The 23779-nt window shown below is 47.3% G+C and overlaps 1 protein-coding gene and 1 pseudogene across 1 annotated transcript; one reads left to right on the top strand and one right to left on the bottom strand.

Annotated features, from left to right (window-relative positions):
• Window positions 1-7786: 7786 nt before the first annotated feature.
• On the top strand, window positions 7787-7967 carry LOC119451139 (U2 spliceosomal RNA; annotated as a pseudogene).
• Window positions 7968-9284: 1317 nt separating this feature from the next.
• LOC119449844 (post-GPI attachment to proteins factor 2-like) lies at window positions 9285-23738 on the bottom strand. The gene is made up of 4 exons (XM_037713112.2): window positions 23313-23738; window positions 14926-15297; window positions 14031-14139; window positions 9285-10206 (listed from the first exon to the last, which is right to left on the bottom strand). The coding sequence occupies exons 1-4, from the start codon at window positions 23466-23468 to the stop codon at window positions 10043-10045; spliced, it is 801 nt and encodes a 266-aa protein (XP_037569040.1). The 5' UTR covers window positions 23469-23738; the 3' UTR covers window positions 9285-10042.
• Window positions 23739-23779: the final 41 nt, after the last annotated feature.

Below are 23779 nucleotides of genomic sequence, written 5' to 3'. Positions count from 1 at the left end.
AGGTGTATAGTACGGAGCTATATTTTCTTCCACCGGTACGCCCAGAGCCATTATGTTGATAGCGATTTGATTCCATCACTTTAGCATGCATGTTACTGCATGGATTGGTTCGCGCTTTTTTATTTCTTAGTTTTCTCCTTAACGTACAAAAAGTGTGCGCTTAAGGAAAACAACAATCAAGGAGTCAATGAACTCCGAACAAGTCCACGTTCTACGGGATTGACGAAACACGCATCTTTAGAATTGCAGCCTTAACAATGCACAACGTGACTACAACAAATAGATAACGATTATTAAAAAGAAAAGGTGGAGTAGTTGGCCTGAGGTTCACTTTTTAGCCAACTACTGTGCGCTCAGGAAATAGGGGAAGAACAAGGCGCCTGATGGGCGGCGATGACGTCACAGCAATGTGGCGCTTGTTATATATATATATATATATATATATATATATATATATATATATATATATATACTAACCTATCCAAAGTCTGGAGTCCAAACCCGGGTTCTTTAAGGAATGAAGAATGTCGCGTCGAGGAGCACAACCACTCGGATGCAGACAATGATCGACAGTCGTACACTGTAGGAAAACGTATGCTGGCACGTTAGCAAAACGAAATATGTCTAATGTGGTGATCAAAACATGGCGGCCATGACGTGTTTCACAGCTCCTGCCATCGCTTCCGGCTCTTGCTGCACCTTAAAAACATGGCCTTCGATATTGGCGTCCGTTATGCCGAAGGAGCCGTCGCTGGGTGTGTGATTCGGACGCTACCTAATCCCGTTTTGGTTAATAAACGTGTTCAAAAACAATAATCGCGCAATTGCTATCGATGGCGCACCAGTCAACAGTGCTTGAAACTGGGCTAGTTGGTATCATGGCGCACGTATCCTGCGTCGCTTGACTGTCTCGAAAGTCACTCGACATGTAGTCAGCGGCGCGAACCATGCCCGGAATAAATTAATTACTCGCCGCCCCATTCTCCCGTGCGTTTCAACGGGAAGACCTTCGCCCTTTCTTTGCGCGCTGCACGTTTGAACGCTATCTGGCGTGATCGTTCAATGGGTAATGTAACTACTTCACAGTGCCGTGTACTTTTTAAGCTTCGTTTTAGATCTATTGCGTTTCGTTTCGTTTTACTTCACTGATAGCGCATACCCGCGTGCACTGTGGATGATTGGCGAACACTCTGGTGGTATTAGGAAAGAAGTTGACTAATTAGTAAAACAATAGAAATTTTCTGGACGAAATGAATGAAATACACCACGCAATGAATTTATCAAGAAAAGCGGCTTGAAGCAACTAAGGAATCCTTTACAGTTGAGCACGCGCCCCTGTGACAATGTCCAAAAGAGGAGGCTTCCAGAGAAAGAATGTCGGGAATTGAAAAAAAATTATGCCAATTTGTCCAAACCGTGCTTCTAAAATGATTGTCTTTAATAAAGGATGAAAAACGGCAACAAAATAGGAAAAAAATGCTGGATCGTCTCATCTCCCCAGATTGGGCACAGGAGGAAGAGCGCTGGACTAGTCCTGTGACAGTAAAAGTTCGAGGCTGGTATCTAACAACGTAACAGGGTAAAAATTAATTCAGTTTTTTTTTCTTTGTATGAAAGTCATTTTTGTCTCAAGGAGGTGTCGGTACTCTGAGAAATAAGCTATTTGCGGGCTCAGAATTCTTGAATAACTGCACGTCTCCCGAATCTGGTAGTAGTTACGTAATCTGTCACAGGAAGTATTGATAGATTAGCGCCACTGAGAGCCGCTCTCGCCAGGCTGTCGGCCATTTCGTTCATAATTAAGCCATTATGGCCCGGCACCCAAATCAATCTAATTAAGTTGGTGGGATCAGGCTCTATAAAATGAAATACACCTAAAAGGTAAGTACCACTATTTGCTATGAGCGATGAACATAAGGATGACGAATCCGTAATTATGAAAACTGCCGATATTAATGAATTTATTTTGCATAGGGCTATTACTACTGCTAGAAGTTCGGCCAGAAATACAGGTATTAAGTGCGGAATCCTAATTTAGAATAAACAATCAAGAGACGTAGAGAAAATGTCAATACTAGATTTTTCTCCGCACTGTGAGGCATCCAATGACAGCGTTTATTGGTAAACTCAATAAATGATCTCGTGGTAGATTATCTGTATGCGCTCTCGCACATCGCAAATAGGTGTCACCTACCAGATGCATACATTTCAGGGATTAAGCAACGTTTGTACAAATACCACTTGAGGCGTATGAAACAGAGGCCACTGTACTAAAAAATTATCGCTACGTTGGGAAATTAATATGGATTCTGATCTTATTGGAGCTTCGTACATGTTCAAAAACTTTGTACCCATATGTACCCATACCGGCATGCTCACTGCTATCCTTGAAAAAAGAAGCGTACGATCATTGCAATCTACAGGCACTAACATAAGGGGCAGAAACTTGGAGGTTAAAAGGAGGTGAACAACGAAGCCTGAGAAGAAGTTGAGGTCCTCGCAACGAGCGACGGAACGAAAATTGATAGGCGTAGTAACCTTAGGAGACAGGAAGACGGTCGTGTGGCTCAGAGAGCAAACGGGGGCAGCCGATATTCTAGCCGGGATTAAGAGGAAGCAATAGAGCTGGGCCGACCGTGCAATGCGTAGGGCAGACGACAGGTGCTCCATTATAATTATACAGAATGGGCGCCAAGATAAGGGAAGCGCTGTCGTGGACGGCAGACAACTAGGTTGGTCTGATGAAATGAGGAAATTTGCAGGCGCAACTCGGAATCAGGTAGCGCAAGGCAGGGGTAATTGGGGATCTCGGGAAGAGGCCATTGTATATAGGGAGTCGTATCTCGCACGTTTATACAGATGTTAAATGCCACATCTTCGCCTATTTTACGAACAACTATAGCTCCGTTGGCAGCTTCTATTAACATTATAAGAGTATTATCGTCACTTTTTTCATTGTTCGATCCGTGTCGTCTAATTTTGCAGTGGGCACGCGCAGCAGGCTGATGATGACGATGTTTCTGCATCGCCCTGAAACGCGTCGGTGACAAGTAGTCACCTGACCTGCTTGATTTAATCAGGCATGCTATACATGTCTTTCATTCGATCGTTTTTCTATACATCTCCTTAATAGTTCTCCCCCCTTAAAACGTCTCTATCTACTTTGTACCGCTATCTATGCCTGTAACAGATTCGGTCGTATCAATCTCTTACCTGCTTTTTTTTCCCCATCAATACTCTAAACATCTCTTGCGTATCTCGACTGCTGACTGGTTGATGCTTCTGTCCACTTTATATCCAAGCGCTTCTGGAAGGTGTACGTTACCTACGGTTCTCACTGGGAGAATCCCTTCGCATTCTATAAGGATGTGCTGAGTGGTCTCCGGATTTTGGCTCCCGCATACACATGCCTCGTCTTGTTGCGAATATTTGCTTCCGGTATGCTTTTGTTGTTAGGCAACCAGCTCGCACCTCAAATAGCAAGACACTGCTATTTGTGTTATCGTAAATATTTTCCCGTCTAATTTCTTTCTTTCTATTCTTGTAATTCTTCACGGCGCTTTTTGTTTCCATTCTTTGCATCCAATTCAATGTCTCTGCTTCTTTCACTTTCTTTCTGATGACTCTTGGTTGTCTATTTACTCTTTCAATTACCCTGTACTTGGTTTTCAACTTTCTTGACCTCTTCCTCCATTCTGTGTCCACGCTTTTCAGGTACAGATACTTGTGCACTTTAGCCGCCCATTTATTTTCATACATGTTCCTGAGTCTTTCATCAAAAATAATTTTGCTCTGCGCTTCTCACTTCAAAAGAGGCTCAAACCATGTCACCTTCCACTGCCTCATTTGTGGTTTTACCGTGGGCTCCCAAAGCCAACCGGTCTGCCACTTTTTGGTTAAATTCTAACTCTGACAAGATATCCGAGTTGAAGCATAGAATGGCATTTGCGAACGTTAGCGCTGTCACCATTACTCCTTTCCAGGTTCTACGCGCCACCTCATAGAGTCATACTTACTGTAGCCGCAAAGTTATCTTTATTGCTGCATTCCGCTTTTCCTTTATTTTCAGATTATCTTGGTGGGTGCTTGAGTAAGTCTTTCCTTCATTTAAGTATACGCCGAGGTATTTATATTGCTTGACTACTGGTATGACTTGCTGTTGAATTGACACCACGTAATTATTCGCCTTTCATTAAAGATAATAATTCCTGATTTCTCTGTGCAAAACTTAACGCCTAGATTTATCGCTGCGTTGACACAGATATTCGCAAGTATCTTTAAATCTTTTTTAATGTCCGCTAGTAGCACAATGTCGTCTGCATACATTAGTCCAGGAACCTTCTGTTGCACCATTTGTCCATTACGCATGTAGGATAAATCAAACCCTAATTCGCTGTTTTCCAGTCGTATTTCTATACCCTTAACGTAAAGCGTGAACAACAATGCAGACAGAGGACATTCTTGCTTCAATCCTTGGTGAGTTCCCACCATTTCATTACCTTTTCGACCTTCCCATACAACTTGTACTCGGTTGTCTCTATATATCTCCCTCAGCAGCTCCACGAAGTCGTCCTCTATGCCTTCGTGCTTAAATATCCCATAACAATTCCCTGTCTACGTTGTCGTAGGCTCCTTTAATATCTAGAAATGCTATCGATAAAGGTCTATTATGAGCTACTGAAATCTCTATGCACTGAGTTAGTACAAACATATTATCCTCTAAGTGTCTGCCTGGCCTGAAGTCATTCTGTAGTTGCCCCAGTACACCATTTTTCTCCACTCACTTCAACAGTTCTAATTTTATGGCTTTCATTGCCGTTGTATATATCACCGACGTTACTATAACTTCCACACCTCAATTCCTGGGCCTCTTTTGAAGTCAGAGAAGCGCAGAGCGAAATTAGGAGAAAGACTCAGGAACATGGATGAAAATGGTTGAACTGGTTAATTCGACTTCGCTGGTTCGGCTTCTCAGTCTCTAATATTTGCTTCTTTTGTAAAAGTAATGATTGATTTTTTTCTTGTCACCGCTTCACGAAGTTGCGATTTTTTTATTTATTATTTTTTTTGCACTGCAGTCAAACTCCTTTATAACTAAGTGCTCGGGACCTACAAAATTCTGCGTTATACAAGTCACTTCATTGTAAAAGACGTGCGCCATACCGTTCAGAATAGAGAAGGCTAAGCAGGTTCAACAAAAGAAAACCATTATTCATTATTTAACATGAATTAAACAGAGAATTAGTGAAGTGAGTCGCTATTACTATTGTTTTTTTGTGCATATTTCGTTTGACAGAATGTGTGACTGCGGCCAACCTTATTGCACCGAGAGTCATAGCATGCTCAATGACGAAACACAGCAGCTACGCAAAGTAAAGCTGAGACCATCGAATGATTGACGTCAAAATTCTTGGTTCGTACACAGGACCGTCATCACTGTTTTGTGCATGACATTCGCTTCTTTTTCGCTCTAGATGACTTTAATGACGTCGTAGGTCGTAATTTCCGATTAAATCATTACGTCGTCGTCAACTGCAATGTATTGGTCAGCCGTCGCACCCGCTGATGCCTTACAACAAGCAGCGTACGATTTGAGCGATTACTGTAACAGTGCAGCGGTTACTTCTGATATAGTACTAATGTTTCTGCAGCAGATTCTTCTGACAACGAACCCTTACTAACTCGCCCAACTGTCAGTTAACGGTATACGTTCGTCAAGTGCGCCGCTATCGCTGCCGTTAGCGTTAGCGCAGGGCACACCTCGGTGACGTCCGTGGAGGCCAGTGGCGGCACCGCTACGCCGCGTCCGTTGTAAAACAACGAATAATCAGACGTCGGGGACGCCTAAATTTCTTCGTTGTACAGGCAAATGCGTTGTAGTGGTCTTCGTTGTAGAGGAGTTCACAATACGTATGAGAGAGAGAGGAATTTGGCCGGTACATAATTAATCCTTCGTTATACAGGTCATTTCGCTGTAGAGGCGTTCGTTGTAGAGGCGTCCGGCTGTATTTAGTTATTTTCATTTATTTGGCAGAAAAACGTCAATTACCAGTTGAAAAACGGAGGAGAAACATTGTTTTCTTTCATTTCTTGTCCAAACTGCACCGCCAATACGTCAGTGTCACATCGCGTATTTCAACGTATAATTTCTGGTATTTAGACTGTTTCTTCGCAGGAAAAATTCATCAGAACTTTCACGATTGAGCCTTCGGTTTACCGTCAGAATAGCTTGGAATCGGCCAGCGTAAGACAGAGGTAATTGGAGATCGCTAGGAGAGGCTTTCGTCCTGCAGCAGACATCAGAAATATACTGATGATTACTGTCAGAATAAAATGAATTCCCTCTTTATCGGTGAACAGTTTAATTACCGATACTCGAGCGGACGACGCCAAAATTGGTGACACGATGGTGAGATCTTCAGGGTGGTGTCGCCATACGTCCTACGTTTTTTTTTTTTTTGCGTTTCTTCTGGCTCAGGATAAAAAAAAGCTCCCGATAAGTGTGAGCTGTTCAGAATTCTAGAAGTGTTATTAACCCATCAAAGCTCAAATGATTAGGTATATATATATATATATATATATATATATATATATATATATGACTAATAATTTCTTTAATAATACTTGACTAATAAGCTCTTTCTAGTCCAGTGATTTCTGTAGGAATCGTAAAGTTTTACAGAAAATATCCGACGCCAAAAAAAAAAAACTATAATCAGAAATGTGAGGCACCCAGAAATCGAGGCACCCGCACTATTCTGGCGCCATCTCGTAGCGATCGTCGCCATAGTCCGTCTTGCGCGGCACTACGCTTTTCTTTTCACGCTTTCACCATACCCTCCCCCTCGGCTTTCCTGCTTGCGCTCTCGTCGCTAAAATAAATTATGCGGTTTTACGTGCCAAAACCACGATATGATTATTAGGCACGCCGTAGTGGGGGACTCCGGAATAATGTCAACCACCTGGAGTTCTTTAACGTGCATCTAAATCTAAGCACACGGGTGTTTTCGCATTTCGCCCCATCTCTTCGCTCTCGCCGTCTTTCATCGCCCGCTGCGCTCCGCGTTCGCTCTCATCTTTCGCTGTGCTCGCTCGCTCGGTTACGAGGTACGACGCCGACGCTCGCCACAGGAATGGGCGCCTATATGAGCTGTGCTCTAAAAAAATTCAGTGAAGGTGGATGACTTCTGTGATTCAGTGAAGGTGGATGACACTCTGTGAAGGTGGATGACCAGCGAAGCTGTGTATGTGGTGATTGAACGTTGCTCCGGTGAAACGGTCCAAGTTTGCGAGATCGGGGCCACGTGGACGGTTCGCATTTATTTTCGCCTCGCGGTCCGGGCGGGCAGCACGCTTACACTTGGCGTCAGCGACCCGCTCATCGTCGGTGGTCTCCTTCCGCCGCCGCCCCGCCCATTCCCTGTCCTGTTCACGCCGTCGTTCTTGGTAGGCAAGCTGTTTTTCTTCAGACCGTACAACACGCGGCCTACCCATTTCACAGTCAGAGCAAAGCTGAGGAAAGGAGCCTACGTAGAGCATGACGCCAGGAGACAGAAGACACTCACACTGGTAGGCACTAGCTTGAAAAAAATTATGGGGTTTTACGTGCCAAAACCACGATATGATTATGAGGCACGCCGTAGTGGGGGACTCCGGAAATTTGGACCACTTGGGGTTCTTTAACGTGCACCTAAACCTAAGTACACGGGTGTTTTCGCATTTCACCCCCATAGGCACTAGTTTGAATACGCGGGATGGCGTACACGTGCATGGTGCGAGCGTAGACATGACCGACGCGGGTCAATGTAGTATATGTTCTTATCAGCTTAATATCTGATACGGGTTGTATTTGGACCCAAGATTTTAAACTTATATTTGCAAGTTGGCGGCCTGCTTGAAGCCTGCTTCACCTCCGCTCGTGGTCAGCCCGGTATTGCACTATGTTCGGGATCTTTGGTCTACGGACATCGATCCGCTGGAAACTAGTCATATACAGCTTCGCTGTAAAAGCAACAACTATTCTTTCACCATTGTTGACGTAACGCGCGCCACTTGGAACGTCCCCCTAAACATGATAGTGGCTTCAGCAAAGTTGTCTTGTGTATCAGTACTCGGCGCATCGACGTGAAATGAGACCGTATAGAGTACACATGGGGTTCAGTTTACCTGAAGCTCAATATGGTGTTCCCTTTTCTTTTTTTTTTCTCACTACTACTCGACGGAATTGGCAAGAAAAAAAAATCGCTTACACAGACGTGTACACCATGGCTGAAGGTAATAATACTCTCCGGACTCTTTAAAACCATAAGACGCCCGCTCAAAAGCACCGTGGGTGGCAGCAGTACGATTTGTGCTCATGCGCAGCAGTCTGAAGAGGAGATGCCTTCTTCGCCCGATGGAAACGTCTACACAAGCACGCCAAGTTATATCGCACTTACGCGTAGCACTCCGCCGCATGCGCACCTGCACTACAGTCACGCCTGCGTTCAGAGCCAGATTAGCTTGACAAGTCGATGGGCCCAACTTGTGGCACTTGCGACACTGGCAAGCCAGCCACAGCACACCATCTGCTATGGACATGTCCCGGTCTATCAGCACTGCAAAAGCCGGTCTCGCTGGTCTACAGAGCTCAGTCGTTACGTTAAACGACTGGATCTTTCCAAGAGGGACCCATGCCCACCGGAAAGCCACAGACGACAAAGAGAAAGAGAGATAGGGAGAGAGAGAAAGCTCTTTAATGAAACGCAGAGATTTCCGCCGGCGCGTAATGTCGCCTACATGCTACTCTGCACGGGGGAGGGGATGAGGGATTGAAAGGCCCCGAGCGAGACCGGGCGGAAAATAAATAAATAAATAAATAAAAAAAATAAACAAGGTGTGACAAAGATGGACTTGGTATTTACAGGTGAAATGATGTTCGGTGTGCTACAAAGTGAAGGCGGCGTGAAAATAAAGTTTCGTTATTCTAACGTGTGCAATACCTGTTGAGGAGCGAAACGATCAGCCTAATATAGGCAACCTCGCCGGAAGCACCGCAGGGGTTACCTTTTATTTTTTTTTATTGAATAAACGTTTCGCTCTCTCTCTCCCCCAACGACGAAGAAAAATGAAATTTTATTGCAGCCCTTTGTACCGCGCTGGTGGTAGCACCAGCACTATAGCAGCAGTATTAGGAGCAGTTGAAGAGAACACAGGCGAGCAATGCTGGACAAAAGTCGACTTTATTATTAGAGGAGTGTCTCTTTGAGCAGAAAACTCGCGTCGCCCCCCACCCACCCACCCCCACCAAGAAAAAAAAAGAAAAGATGGCGTCGATGGTGGAAGAGAGGCACGCTACCGAGTGCCGGGAAGAGACAGGAGGAGGCGCGCACCCTTCCCTGGAAGTTGTGTTTCCTCTACAAACATTCGCGCGCATGCCGTTATCGAATCGCGAACGAACCACTGGCGCGCATGCGCGCCAGCGGTAGCCTGCGTGACGCTACGGTCGTTTCTTCGTCGTACTCGCGCGAGACTAACGATGTTGTGACTAGATCGGACAGTGACTAAATTTACACGACATTGCTCTTCCCGCTCGTGCATACTTCTCCGCAGCGTACGCGTGTGCCGAGGCGGAGGCACACTGGCCTGCGTACGAGGTCTCCAGCGGCAACCACATGGAAACGCGTTCCCGACGCAGCGCCGCTGCGTCCATTTTGAAACGAGTGCGTTCTATAGTTTTGGTAGGAATTTTGTTTATACTTTCATCGGCTGAAACGTAGACCCGATAGTACGTCCTTTGCGGTTACCAGACGTCGCGAAGCGGGCGCGCCGACGTCACGCCAGAAATAGGCCGGGAAAGCGTCCCATGTAGTTTGCCGCACCGCATCGAGCGGCAGCGCGGGCGAGCGGGCGCAGGTACATGCGCGCTCGAGAGCCGTTTACAGAGGGCCTCGAGCGACGCATTAAGAGAGAGAGCGAGTGATAGAGAGAGAGAGAGATGTGTGTGTGTGGTGTGTGCGTGGAAGAGAGCGCGCATCCATTGGCACTAGCGGCATGTCGTGTCTCATTGGTCCTTCCGGGAAGAGGCGGAGGAAGAAGAGCAGACGGCCTTCGTCACGGGCAGGCCGACGAGCAGCTCCTCGTTGGGGATGTCGTACACGAGGGTCAGGTGGAACGCCATGTTACACAGGCAGATCACGTACTCGCAGATGGAGAACCAGCTGAACGCTGCGAGACGAAATGACAGAGGAACGATAAAATCGGATTAAGGGCAGATAAAGAGACAGTGGTTTTCGGGTAAGAAAGGTTTAGTCGTGTTCCCCCCTCCCTGCCACGAGCATGCACGACGGAGAAGGGAAATGTTGTTACTATTATTAAAGTAACTGTAGAACCGAGATATATCGTAGGCGCTGTCAATCATTTACCGTATTTACTAGTACAAAGCCTGCACCCCCCCCCCCTCTCCCTCCCTTCTCCCGCTATAGTGACACAGTGCTGGCCTTGCAGGAGTCGAGATTACCTCTACTGATACCGTGCACCCTGTACAACATGTACGCAGCATGCAACTACAAATGACCTGCTAGGAAAATATTGGCAAATCAGTCCTGCAAAAATCCGCCATGAGGACGAAGATACATGAAAGGGGGAAAAAAAAGCGTCATCCACCCCACAGTAGCACCAAGCTACGAAGAAAACCCTTACGGGTTTCTCACAAAGAATGCTTCGTATTTGAGGAAAAATTCGTCATGATTCTAGGAACGAATCCGGGACTGCCTCGGGAAGGCGCTGGTCCCGGGTTCGATCCCTTGATCCAGGACGGACTTCTCTTCAACTGCGAAGCCTTGTTTCTGAGAAGCATGCATGGGTTTTCTCTGCAGTTTCGTGCTTTATTCTTGCGTGGATGACAATTTGCACGACTTCACGAAAATCCTATATTCGATACACTTCTCCGCTTTATCCGGCACCGTCGCTGAGCTTATATAGTCTACCATGGAGCACGCGCTGATGCCGATCGACGCAATAAGTATCCTGTCCTGAAACTTTTTCTCCCGAAGTACTGAGGTCTGAAGTAGGCGGCGCGGGCATTGCACGAGTAAATATGGTACTACCACAGTGAGACTAGAGTTTCGCCCGCAAACCCTGCAAGATGAGCGGTGGGCACGAAAAGAAGGAGGAGGTGCGGGGCCCCAGTGGTGCTGTAATACTTTTCACGCTGACCTACTCGCATGGGCGCCACACAGTTCCGCAAAGTTCACGCCGGTACCCGGTGTTGCGTGCGTCAGCAGCATGCAGACGGGCTCTGCATGCGCCTCAACGTCATGTTGAAACAAGTCGCCACGTCACGATGGCGAAGGCTCGTCCATGTGGAGTCGTGCATTCGCTGAATAACCTTTAATGCTGACGTCTATCCGTGTCGCTTGCGGGATCCATATATAATCCATTTTGCTCTCGGTCGATTGATGCCGTCATCCTGAACGATCGCGCGGGCTCTTCGCGCAAGAGTTTTATTGGTCGCGTCATTCGGTGACGTCGATCGGCTCAGAGAGCTCGCGGCACGCTGGATACGTCTGACAGTCAATGTAGCCAGAAGAGTAGCTAGTCGGTTACTATAGAATGGCTAGCTGGTTCACTATAGTTACGTCGCTTCTGTGATACATCAGCAGAGCACAGAACGGAACACGGAACGGACAGCATCCTGCTGCCTTCTTTTGTGCGTGTTCCCTGCACTGCTATTTGCTTCGGCAACGTGTCGCACAAGAAACTTGCCGCTTATTATTATTATTTTTTTTTTTTGGGGGGGGGGGGTTCTTGTATGTTGGCCGTTACATAAATTTTCTGTTGGTTGCCTCTTGGCTAACTATTAAATGTATTCGGCTGTATATAGAATGAAAAGTCGTAGAATGAACTTGATGCTTTAAAAGCTCACCGGGAATGCGCTCCCGGTACTGCCAGAATGTGGTACGTCGCGTGTGCGCCAAGGGCACGACGCAAGGGCGCATTCCCGGGAAGCGTCTTTACAATTGCTAGAAGGTACAGCGGAAGGAATTGCGCTTAACACGTTGTCATGGCAATCGTGGAGCTCCTAGGTGCCTAGGGACATAATCGCTTAGGGACTTTTGAGGCACTGGTCTGCGGGGCCGCACGTCGGCTGCTAGTTACTGAGCGTGGCTCTCTTATCTCCGGGACCGTGCGCAGTGACCTTGCCGAACGCAGCTCCTACGTGCGTAGGGAGCGAATCGTTTAGGGCGCGTTGAATGTCTGGCGGTGTCTGGCCCACGCCGGCCACGCTTTATTATTGTAGCGTTTGTTCTAGTGGCGGAAATTCTTGCAGTAGTGGTGGCGTGGCATGACGGCTTTTGATCTCGGTGAACTGTGGTGGTGTAAACAAGCGGATACTGCGCGCGTTTGTGCCCCGGTGCCGCGGCGGTCGTTGGGGTGTTCCGTAGGAACACCCAAAATAAAAAAAAAAATGTCACAGTTTCGCCCTAAGGGCGAAGCAATGAATGCGATAGCAACACAGCAATGTCATACGAAGTAAGGTGAGCGGCTTTGGTAGCAATATGAATTGTAGTAAACATGAGCTGATTAAGTAAGCAGGTGTGCTGCGGCGTAAGTAGACCGACATGCAGAGAGACTCGATGACCAACGAGAAGGCGCGTGTGAAACGGTGGTGTTGATGAGAAGCGCTTCCCGTGGGCAGCGCGTGCGAAGGGACACACCTGTAGCGCTGCACTGCCGATCCGGGCAGCATTGCATGTGTAGCGTGCGTTGGAAAATGTGGCCCGACTATTACTAACTGAATGAACAAGCGTGGTGTGAGCGCGCACAAACAAACATGAATAGATCACACTGAATGACTGCAGACAACGACTGTCAAAACGCTGGCAGCAAGCGCATACGCCGCAGAGGGCGAAGGTACGTGCGGTCTATCGCTTCAACGGAAACTGAGCGGCGAATGCACGGCGCATAAAGGTCAGAGCCGTGTGGAGATAAGAGACGGTGCGGGCGAGCGACGAGCGCGGTTGTTGGCAGAGTAGAAGTGCGCCCCCCCCCCCCCCCCCCCCCCCGCTCCCTCCGGCGCTGGCTTCCCGCTTCCTTGCTTGCGCGTGGGAAATTGAGTGCGTTCGCTCTCCGTGATAGCGCGCGTCCCCGCACGCTTCCGCTCGGGCATACGGCGCGCGGCGAAGATTTTATCTATAGGGAACCTCACGGCGACGCCGACGGCAGAAATCCGGTTGAAGTGTCCATATAATTGCTATCACAATAAAAGATACTGCTCCAGTCAGGTAGACTGCTCCTTACCTGATAGTGAGATTATATTTGGATCTTGTGCCAGACCAGTGCCTCAAAAGTCCCTAAGCGATTATGTCCCTATAGGCACCTAGGAGCTCCACGATTGCCATGACAACACGTGTTAAGCGGAAGTCCCTCCGATGTACCTACTAGCAATTGTAAAGTCGCTCCCGGGAATGGCTTCCTCTCGTCTGCCCATGTCACGGTAACGCTGTGCTCCCACAATGCACGGCGCTGGGACCGGGTTTCCAGTCTGCCATAAGTCCGCAACAGTACAGCGTCCGATTACGGCGATGTCCAGCGAAATTATATTCAAAACTTTTCTTCACCGCCAGCAGCTTCGTGCTGAACAGTCGTGTGGATGACATGTTCTCCCTTTCGTGAGCCTTCCTCCACCTAGCGGACTCCCGCAGAACTGATTTGCCAAATATTATTAGAGGGACCTCCGACGCTATAGTGTCTACGAGAGCTGAAAGCACGGTGGTTGCGCTAGCATGGGAATCGTGGGTAGCACGTGCACAGAAGACTTATTGCCTTCGTTGCATTTATAAACATAAGATTGCTTGGGGACTTGGAAAGATAAAGCGTACGTAATACATAACGAGCACAAGAGCACCTGAAGCCACAAAGCACGAAGATTCATTCATTCTCATGCATGGAATGGTTAAGTATCGCAGTGCCAGATTTACCGCTGCTAATTTTATTACGATACTCTATGGTCTGAAGTAGTTTTTAAGGGCTATAGCGCGCACACTCACCCAGTTCGACGCAGTGGATTCGGTGCTTGTAGAAGAAGAAGAGCATGCCCGCGCTGGCCGCCAGGGTCAGCACCAGCAGTGACAGTTTGAGGCGACGCGACTTACGTTCCTGCGGCAGCCACAACAATATGCATGAGTTGGGGCTGTTCAAAGAATAACAGTAGTATAGTCGTTAAGAAACAAAGCTCTCTCATCATTCCATTTGGATGAACATGCCGCGTTTTTATACAACCGGCACCCTGACCCGACAACACTGCGAAGACAGCGGCAATAAACAGAACTGTGGCACTAAACGGATCTGTGGCAATAAACGGAACTAATCAGCAGATGACAGGAGAGTGACGAATGTGCGAATTTTTCGGCAGAAGTGGTCGGCTGTCCATTGATACCGAAAGGATAAGCACTAGAAATTATTCTCGAAATGTGGCCCTACTGGCGGCGGAGGAGGCACGAGGGTTTGGTTAAGTTGGCCAGAAACACTCGGAAGACGTTAGCATGTATGCCTGCGATGAAGCTCACCGTCCAAAAGCTTACCGGGCATCATTCCTGACACAACGGTGAAAAGCTCGCCTCCTGTAGACCGGACGAAAGCTCATCGGCGGGAAATGTGGCGTGAGGATTCATAAGGGCAGACATTTAATTATTTTGAAGGCTAGGTTAGGCTAGGTGAGCTTTGTCTGGCGAGCTTTGTCTGGCAAACTTCAATACTCTGAACGATGACGCCGTCAACAAGCTAAGCTAAAAACGTGCAGCTCCTAAGTAATTTATTCATTGACTTTTTCGAAAGCTTTGTCACAGACGACGGCCAAATTTAGTACGCGGATCAGCAAAGACGGCAGCCAACAATTAAAGGGCCGTGCGCATTATCGCAGTCACCGCGTATAATAGTCATTACCATCTGGGTGTCGTCCTTGTGGGCGCACATGTTCACCGCCAGGCATGTGCCGACCATGTAGAGCAGCGACGAGACCATGAAGACGATGAAGATTTTCTCGTGCACCGGGTAGTTCTCGCGGTTCGAGACGTACGTGACGCCGACCAGGGACAGGGCCTCGGCCAGGTGCAGCGCGTAGTTGGCGCGCGTCAGGCGCGAGAAGAGCGCCCGCTTGGGGGCCGGCACCAGGGCGGCGCGGCGAGCGAAGTAGCGAGGGTAGAGCGACGCGAGCAGCAGCCGCGGGCCCGTGTGCAGCGCGACGCCCATGCGCCACACGTAGCGCTGCGGCGAGATGCCCGTGATGGCGCTCACCGACGGGCAGAAGTTGTAAACCTGCGCACCAATGACATGACCAGAGGATCACACTCTTTGTACGTGCCATTCGGTTGCTGCGCACCAATGACATCATGACCAGGGGATCACACTCTTTGTACGTGCCATTCGGTTGTCCATACTCTTCCACTAATGTGTGTCCAGAAGGGCAATGAAAAAAAAAAAAGAAAAAAAAAAAAAAAAAAGAAAAGAAATGAATTGGGCAGAAACCATCGGAGGATGATTCTTGAAGTCAAGCGATTGCTGGTGAGACCTGGCGAGATATGCTGCTGGGTACACTTGGTTGCCCTATTGGATAGCTCTATTGATTAATGCTATAAGTCGTGTGGGTGCAGTGACGCTGCAGTTCCGCCTCCAGGATCGGCCCGCCGATACGAACCGCATTCAAATCCCTGCGAGGACACAATCGTGGACACGATCTGGCCACCACCTTCGACTACACTGTCTTCTCCGGGATCGCCATAGCTTTGATTGCACTTGACTGAGTGCTTTTTCTTGTTTGAATTTTTGCGGCTACACCATTTTCTAATTTGTTTTATCTCGCAACTGTTATCCTTTAGACCATGTGATGTTTCTATGCTAGGGTTTTTGCAATCACTCATACATGTTGTTCTTTCCAATAAAGACTTAGTTGTGAGTTAGCGCTTGTCCTGTCTTCTTCTGCCACCGTCCGTGTTCTTTCGCGCTTAAACCAAGAATATGTTACCGTACCAACTCGCCCAACTGTCCATTCTTTTGCGCTATATATATTATACACATATAAAAGACCACACCAACTTTGAAACTGCCCTGACGAAGAGAGCTCCACTCTCGAAACTGTTAAATAAACTTTAAGTATACCAAATTACAAATGTATATATACCATCATCCTTTTTACATAAAGCGCAAGTGATGTCGCCGCGAAATGGCATAAACATCCCACCCCCTCTCCACCCCCTCTCCGCCCCCGCCCCCGCTTTTGACAATGTGTGTTTGTGCGGGGGGCGTGATGGGGGGGGGGGGGGGGGTGCATGAGGGGGGTAGCGCTCCTTAATTTCTATCCCCCGGTAATTACGCCTATGCTTGTGCACAGTGCGAAAACGCGTGTTTTGTCGCGGAGAAGCGTGCGTGAATTCGTGTTCACTTTCCAGGAAGGACACAGAAGTGCCAATATATCATTATCGCAGAAAGGACTGGACGCCTGACGAAACTTCCATGACTGATGAGGACAGGATAGAAATGACAGCGCAGCAATGACCTTATCGTATTCTGCGCCCGCTGAATGATCCAAGATTTGCGGAAAAGCTGGGCGCGATTATGTCGAAATTGGGTATAGTTTGTATGTTCCTAAATGTAATTGAAATAAATTTACCAGGACAGCGTGAACAATTTGTAATCCCATCCGGTACAAAGTGCGAACATATTTGTTGGACCAACATAGCCAAAGGCAAGCTCGCAGGCCAGTATATAGTAAGTGAGGCAGTGAAATGCGAGTAAAGTTTGACGACGCGTGTCGAAAAGGAAGGAAACTCATTCGCCCATATTTTCCTGTCTGCGTTTGTAACAAACGCCCAAACGCACTTGTTGGAGCAATAGCCGGAGGCTATGAAAGCTCGCATACAGTCCCATCAAGAAACAAAGTCAAATGCAAAGCGAAATTTCGTAATGTAACGACAAGAAAGTCTGAAAAACGCGGCGAACCAAAAACGAGACTATAAACACAAGAGAAATGCGAGCGCCTATCCGACGGGAGCGCGAGATTGCCGCGGTTCAGCGCAAAGAGGACAACCACGCGAACACACGGCTACAGAGAGGCCGCGCTTTGATGCACCGGCGGATTGAAAAAGCTGGCGGATGCACCATTCCGCGAGTGAAAAAACGCAGGCAGTTTCGTAAGCAATTTCGGAGGACGCAGCGCGTTCGACCGAAGCCGCTTTCCTGATTCTGCAACGGGGCTCTTTTTTGCTGTCGCAGGCACTCTTATGATTGAGAGGGAATTTTCTGTTCACTCTTCAGAGACTTTCGCATCGCCATAGCAGCCCTTGAACTTATAGCCACGCGGTCCAACGGATTCTCCGGATTGGCGTCGAGCATATATAGCCCGTGAATAGCTGCTTCTGTCAAGGCTGAACGTACACGCTTGCCCAGAAACGCTTCCGGTACGTGAAGTTCCAGAAACAAATTAATCCCTTCGGGGGATGTGGTATTGGAGATTAAAAGTGGCGGAGCTGATGCACATAGATCACGCACAGCAGATGTGCATATATCATGCATTCCCGCTTGCATATGTTTCGACTGCATCAGCCGCCATCGTGCGTAATTATGCTTTGAAGAAACAAACTTTTCGTGTGACTGCGTCCCAAGAACTTCTGTGCGCGGATGTTCTGCGCGCGACACGCACCACAAAGTGCGACTACGCATGCGTATAGTTTGTTTGTTTGTTTAATGCTTCCATCATCCAATACATTTTAGAAGGACGAGAAGCTCATAGCTTTTCCGAGCTTTCAGCGTTACCAAAGAATCTTCAGCGCTTCGATTTATTAATTCGAGCTCGCACTACTCTCTACTGGCCATCTGGTTGGCTCAGTCAGTCGAGTGACTATAATATAGCTGTCTCGGTCAGACGACGGTCCATGGCTACGACTTAATAATCAGCACGAATTCTTCCTCAGCTACGAAGTTCGTTTGTCTATAGGAACAGCGATGTTCTCTTTGTGTACATTCTACAATAGACGATAGAGTCCGATTTTTCACTTCACATGATCCTCCCAAGTGAATCTACGTGGGACTCATTTAATTAGAAGGGACTCGCCTGCTAATGCGAGCCTAGCGAGGTCCAGCGCCGTCGTGTCAACAGACCACGCCAGCTCTCTCCCCCCAACTTGCGCTCACTGCCACTAAAGACCTTCCTTATCTGTCTAGAAAAGTGAGGCTGCACTAAGCGCGCCCTCACAGCATGGGACTTGTTATGACTATCTGCAGAAAGCACTCCTCACTTCCCAAGTAATCTCGGAGTTTACTCTCGTATCTCATTCAAGTATTTGCTTGGATAGGGCCCCGTCTCGTATATTTTATCCATGCACAGCGGCAGAATGTGTTGGCTCCTTGTTCATTAAAGAGAGAGCGGGAGAGAGAAAATAAAGAGACAGTCGGACAAGCGGATAGTGAAACAGAGTGAAGACTGCCTTTGCTACGAGTCTCGGGACAAATAGCAAAAAAAAAAAAAAAAAAAAAAAAAGAACATCGGCGGGGCTAATTAGCGCCTAAAGGAGCTTTTAGATAACGAAGCCCTGTGAACGACAGAGAAGAAAGAGAGCATGCACGCCTACGAGTGGAAATTCGTTAAAACTGGCTGATATTCTCTTCGTGGAAAGAAGTAAGAAAGAAGGAAGTGAATCGTGAGAGGATAGCACGCAGACGCGGGGAGCAAGTGTTTAAACAAGCTGTTCAGCGCTATACGTACACTATCGCGGCGAGTCAAGACTCGTAGTGGAGCAAAACGTCCGATAGATTAATCTCTACGCATCTGAAAGGCGTTTGTGTTGATTTAGAAGCTCAAAAGCACGTTAAAGGGAGACGCGTCATAAGTTTAAACTGGTGTACTTGTTTTACTTTAGTGCCCCCCCCCCCCCCCCAAAAAAAAAAAAAGTTCATCATTTATTATTGGGAGAAAATCAAGACCAAACTAAATTCACGACTTGAATTTCGCGCATGAACCTCGGCATCCATGACACCAGTCTGATGTCACAGATTTCGTGGCTTCTTTTGCGTATGTGAGCGCCGCCCCACCCCCCGCACCGAGCTCAAATTTCCCTTTCTCCTTTTTTTTTTGCAGAAAAATCCTACAAAAGGTGCTACGTTGAGTATCGGCTTTATTTTGAATGTAAGGTGTAAAACTTCGTTTATTCGTTAAAAAAAAGAAAGCGCCAAGTAAGACACTCTTAAAATTATACGATGTCACTAAAAAGTTGATCATTTATTAGTGGGAGAAAATCAATACCTAACTACATTAACGATTTGAATATTGCGCCCAAACCACGGGATCCATGACGTCAGTCTCCTGTCGCATATTTCGTGGATTTCTTCGCTATGTAAGGCCCCCCTGCGCCCCCCCCCCCCCCCCTTGTTCGCCAATTCCCCTTTTCCTTCTTTTGCAAAAAAAAAAAAAAAAAACGACAAAAGCCGCTACGTTGCTATCGCCTTTATTTTGAATGTAAGTTGTAAACCTTCGTTTATTGGTTAAAAAAAAAAAGCGCCGAGTAAGACACTACAAAAACTGTCCGACGTCACAAGGCGTGCTGGTGCGGGAACTCGAAGGAGGGGGCGCCACTTTCCTATCGCTCGTGCGTCTTTTCTGGCTCGTCAAGCCTTCGGTCACAGGAACGACTGACCTACTCGCAAGTTCCAGAAGAGTAATCAACACAGGTTAAATTTAATCGTTCCATTTATTGCCACGCGTACGAAGACAGCAGGGTGCGTGGATATAGAAGCGCCAGGGAACTCTTGGCTGCGCTACACAATAAATCTGAGCGCCAGACACGCAATATAATCGCGCGGGACATCTTGGCGCTCAAGAGCGGCAACCGCAGAGAAGAAAGAGAGGGGCCTGCCGCGGACGACCCCTTCCCCTATGCCGGCGGCCGTTCGTCACAGCCTATATGCTCGCGCCCAGTTTATGGGCTTTGCATATTTAGCGCGTCACTCCTAAAACGCTTTTTTTTTCCCCCATCCCACTTTCTGCGCGGGCGCTTCCCCGGAGCCTTGACCGCCGCCGCATGCAATTCAGTTCGCCCTTCTCCTGATAAATTCACGCCTTTCTGAACAAGTCCTCGCGCCGCGCTCGCGATGTCGCCGCAACGAGCTCTCTCGAGAAGTAGGCGGATCAAAAGATCTCCGCTGGTCTCCTCTAAACTGCTCCCCGGGGTTGCCACTTGGAAGCGGACTGTAGTACACGTGCGGCTGAAAGATTCGGCCGAGTGTGGCTAGTGCATATAACCGACTTTTCGAGCCTTTTTTTTTTCTTTCTTTCTTTCGAAAATGCTCGCGGGACCCATTACTCATTCATGCACGTCCCCTCATTCTAGATTTAAGACCCATTTCCTTGGCGTACCCATTTTGTCTATACACTCTCGCGCACTTTTCACGGAACCTCCCGACTGATAATCTTCGTGGTTTTCTTTGTGTTCAGTTAGTTTTTTTTTCTTTTTTTTTTTCGGAGGTCTTCATTACGTATACAGTATGCGGGCGCGTCCTCGAGTAAGAAATCTTTCGAAGACGATCGGACACAGAGGGGCAATCTCTTGCGTTAAAGTATACCCCCTCCGGACGACTGCGCTGGGCACACGGGCCTTCTTGCGTAAGAAATCTTTCACACAGGGAAAGAAGAAGATGTCTGCATTTCTCGTGGTTCGATTAGCTCGCTATGTAACGCTGATGTGCTGACCTTCCCCAGACGAGTCTGACCGGACGCTATACAACGATTGATTATAGACTGGTTATGTACTTTCAATTTGTTAACCGGCTTTGAAGAGTTTAAAATATTTTAGAGAGTGGTCAACGAATTTTCAGCGGTGCTATGAGGGAATTTTAGCGAACCGGACGCGCCACGTCACTGTAGTTAACTTGCAGCAACATGGTGGCTGTCACAGTCATCCGTGTGTCCACATGATCGAAGGCAGTGTCTTTAGGCGTGTCGCAAGCATGGTCGGTTAGCTGAGATTCTCTATTCTTTGTTTTCGTTAGACATATAGCAGGGTTAGTAGAACAGCAGCATGCTAACTCGAACCGCGCTATCGGCATTCCTTTGTACTTTGTCTTTTGTTCGATGCAACTCGACACTATTTTTAGAAGAACTTTCTGTGGGCCTAGTTAGTGCATATTTGATAAACTTTTTTAAGGCGCAAACAAGAGACAAGGCACAAAAGAAAGGTCAGGTCAGACACAGGACTGTGTCTGACCTTCTTTTTGTGCCTTGTCTCTTATTTTCACCTTAAAAAAGTTTATCAAACGACACTATTTTTGTTTGCACAGCGTGTTTCCATTATGTCTCTTCAATCCTTTGTACGCATATGGCTAGTTAAGAGTCACCTGCCTTGTAATGTAATTAGCTAATGCAGTACCGACAGGAGGTCCCTTGACAGTTCTTTTTCATAGGGACCTCCTCTTGTAGTTCTATACCGAACACCGCTGTATATTTGTGCAGCGTTAACTTAATTAAAATTTAACTACAGTTCTATGTCCACATAGAAATAAAACTCTAATATTCCCATTCCGGCATCTTTTATAGCTGTGCAGCAACCTTGGCGCCGGGATGACGTGAATAAGGATCTCGTTAATGTATAGTACGAGTTAGTTTTGGGATGTGTGCTCAGGTATACCTGCGATATAATTTACAGATTCGCAATCCACGCTATGGGCAAGGGCGTGTGTGCGAGTGTGTCTGTGCCAATTTAGGACCTCGCGCGTCTCTGCAGGTATTGAAGCTGACGCCGCCAACTACATTTTGTAGTACGTTGTAATAAAGTAATAGCTAAAAAAATTTACAGAAACGAACAGCATGTAACCGTCTTCCCATCCTAGACATCGAATGAGCGAAATGCAAACAGCCGACACCAAAATATTATTTTATCAGCACGTCAAGCGTATGAATTCCGTCGATTATCTCAGTGAGTACATATTTCTACAGTCCTTATGAGATAACGACGTGTAGTCCACAATTCGCTGCGTAAATTAAATTGATTTATCACACTTTTACCAGGAGCTCAAGAACACCCTAGTTCGCTACTAGTTTATGTAAACCACTTTTATTTATTTATTTATTTATTTATTTATTTATTTATTTATTTATTTATTTATTTATTTATTTATTTATTTATTTATTTATTCGTTCGTTCGTTCGTTCGTTCGTTCATTCATTCATTCATTCATTCATTCATTCATTCATTCATTCATTCATTCATTCATTCATTCATTCATTCATTTTTGTGGTCAGAATATGGAAGAACGCAAACTGTGGAGTACACAAGGTAGCCGAACATCTGGATCCTAGACAACAGATTGGCGTCTAAGGCCGAATCCGTCTTCAAACAATAATTTCCGGGCGCCCATTCCACTAGCATTTAAAAGCGCATGCGCAGTCAAACCTGCTTGTGAGGACACGTGCTAGTCGCGATCGAAACAAATTAAATAATCATAGCTGTTAGTTTGACAATTTTACAGCACATGTTACGACATCCGCTGCAGTGATTCAAAGACTATACGGCTCTCTAATGTTGAACGCAAGGTCGCGAGTTCGATACCCACATCATGGATCGCATTCCGATGGGAGCGGCACGTGAAAGCACTTGATAACTGAAATTTTGACGCTCGTTAAAGAAGCCTAAATAGTCAAAATTACTACAGAGTTCAACATCACGGCGTACCACACAGCACAGGCGTAGCTTTGGATACGTCAAGCCTCATGAATAATAATTTAAATTGAAGCTTTTAGGACAGTAAACGCAAGAATTAAGACTTTGAAACACACAGGAAAAAAATAATCGACACATTTGAGAAATTTGCGGCGTTACTATCATTACAATACTCAAAACACACGCGACTAGTGAAACGAAATTCGGGAACTCGATCGTTGCAGGAGCTACGCGATGATAATATGATAAACACAGCCCCAGACTGCTACAGAGCTACACAGGCGAGCATAACCTTTGCCAGAAGCGCGAGAGCTGGAATTCAAGTCGGCTAATCTAAATGTGACCGTGCTACGTGCAGGTAGCCTAAAAATGAGCGGTAAATTGCAGCGCTTCCAGCCTTCCGCGTGCTTACGCGCGACTGATGCTTTTGCGCACGACACCGGAGCTAAGTGGCGAAGAAAACTTTGGCGATCAACGGGCAACGTGGTTACACTTCGTGAGAGCGGTTTCAAGGTTACACAAAAAACAAAAATAAGCGGAACCGTACCTCGATGCGCCAAAAATCAATCGCGTTACTAGAGCGGAGCAGCGTCGTTACGCGTGGAACGACAGCGTTATCAGGCTCACCTTGCAGACTGTTGTATTCACAGCGGTGTACTGGAACAACATTGACGTGGCGAAGCAGAAAATCAGTGTGAATAGGGGCAGCGCGACAGTCAGGTAGGCCAGGTTGAGAACCTTGATTCTCAACAGCACGTGATCTATTGGTACTGACGCATCCATCGCGCACCGGGACACTGGGACTGTCCACTTCTCGGGATGACTAGGAAGCTGCTCCCCGCCGGCAAGGCCCAGGGCCTGCTGCCATGGGACTTAGAGCCTGAACTTGGCACCGCGGGCCATCATGCGATTAATCGCTGACCATGCAGGTCTTCTAAAGGTCTCAGCTTCCTTGAGCAACGCATTAATTCAACGGGAAACCTAACCGACGCCTGCGGACAAAAGCGGCTCTACCATCAGAAGCGATCGGCCATTACACCTCCGAGCACAGCCGGCGAGGGGCGCCACTGAACCGCTGGCGCTACCCGTAGCCG

This window comes from Dermacentor silvarum, chromosome 4 (assembly GCF_013339745.2).
Source record: "Dermacentor silvarum isolate Dsil-2018 chromosome 4, BIME_Dsil_1.4, whole genome shotgun sequence".
NCBI classification, from domain to species: domain Eukaryota; kingdom Metazoa; phylum Arthropoda; class Arachnida; order Ixodida; family Ixodidae; genus Dermacentor; species Dermacentor silvarum.
Note: the sequence above shows the minus strand (reverse complement) of the source record. Positions and strands in the feature narration are given on the sequence as shown.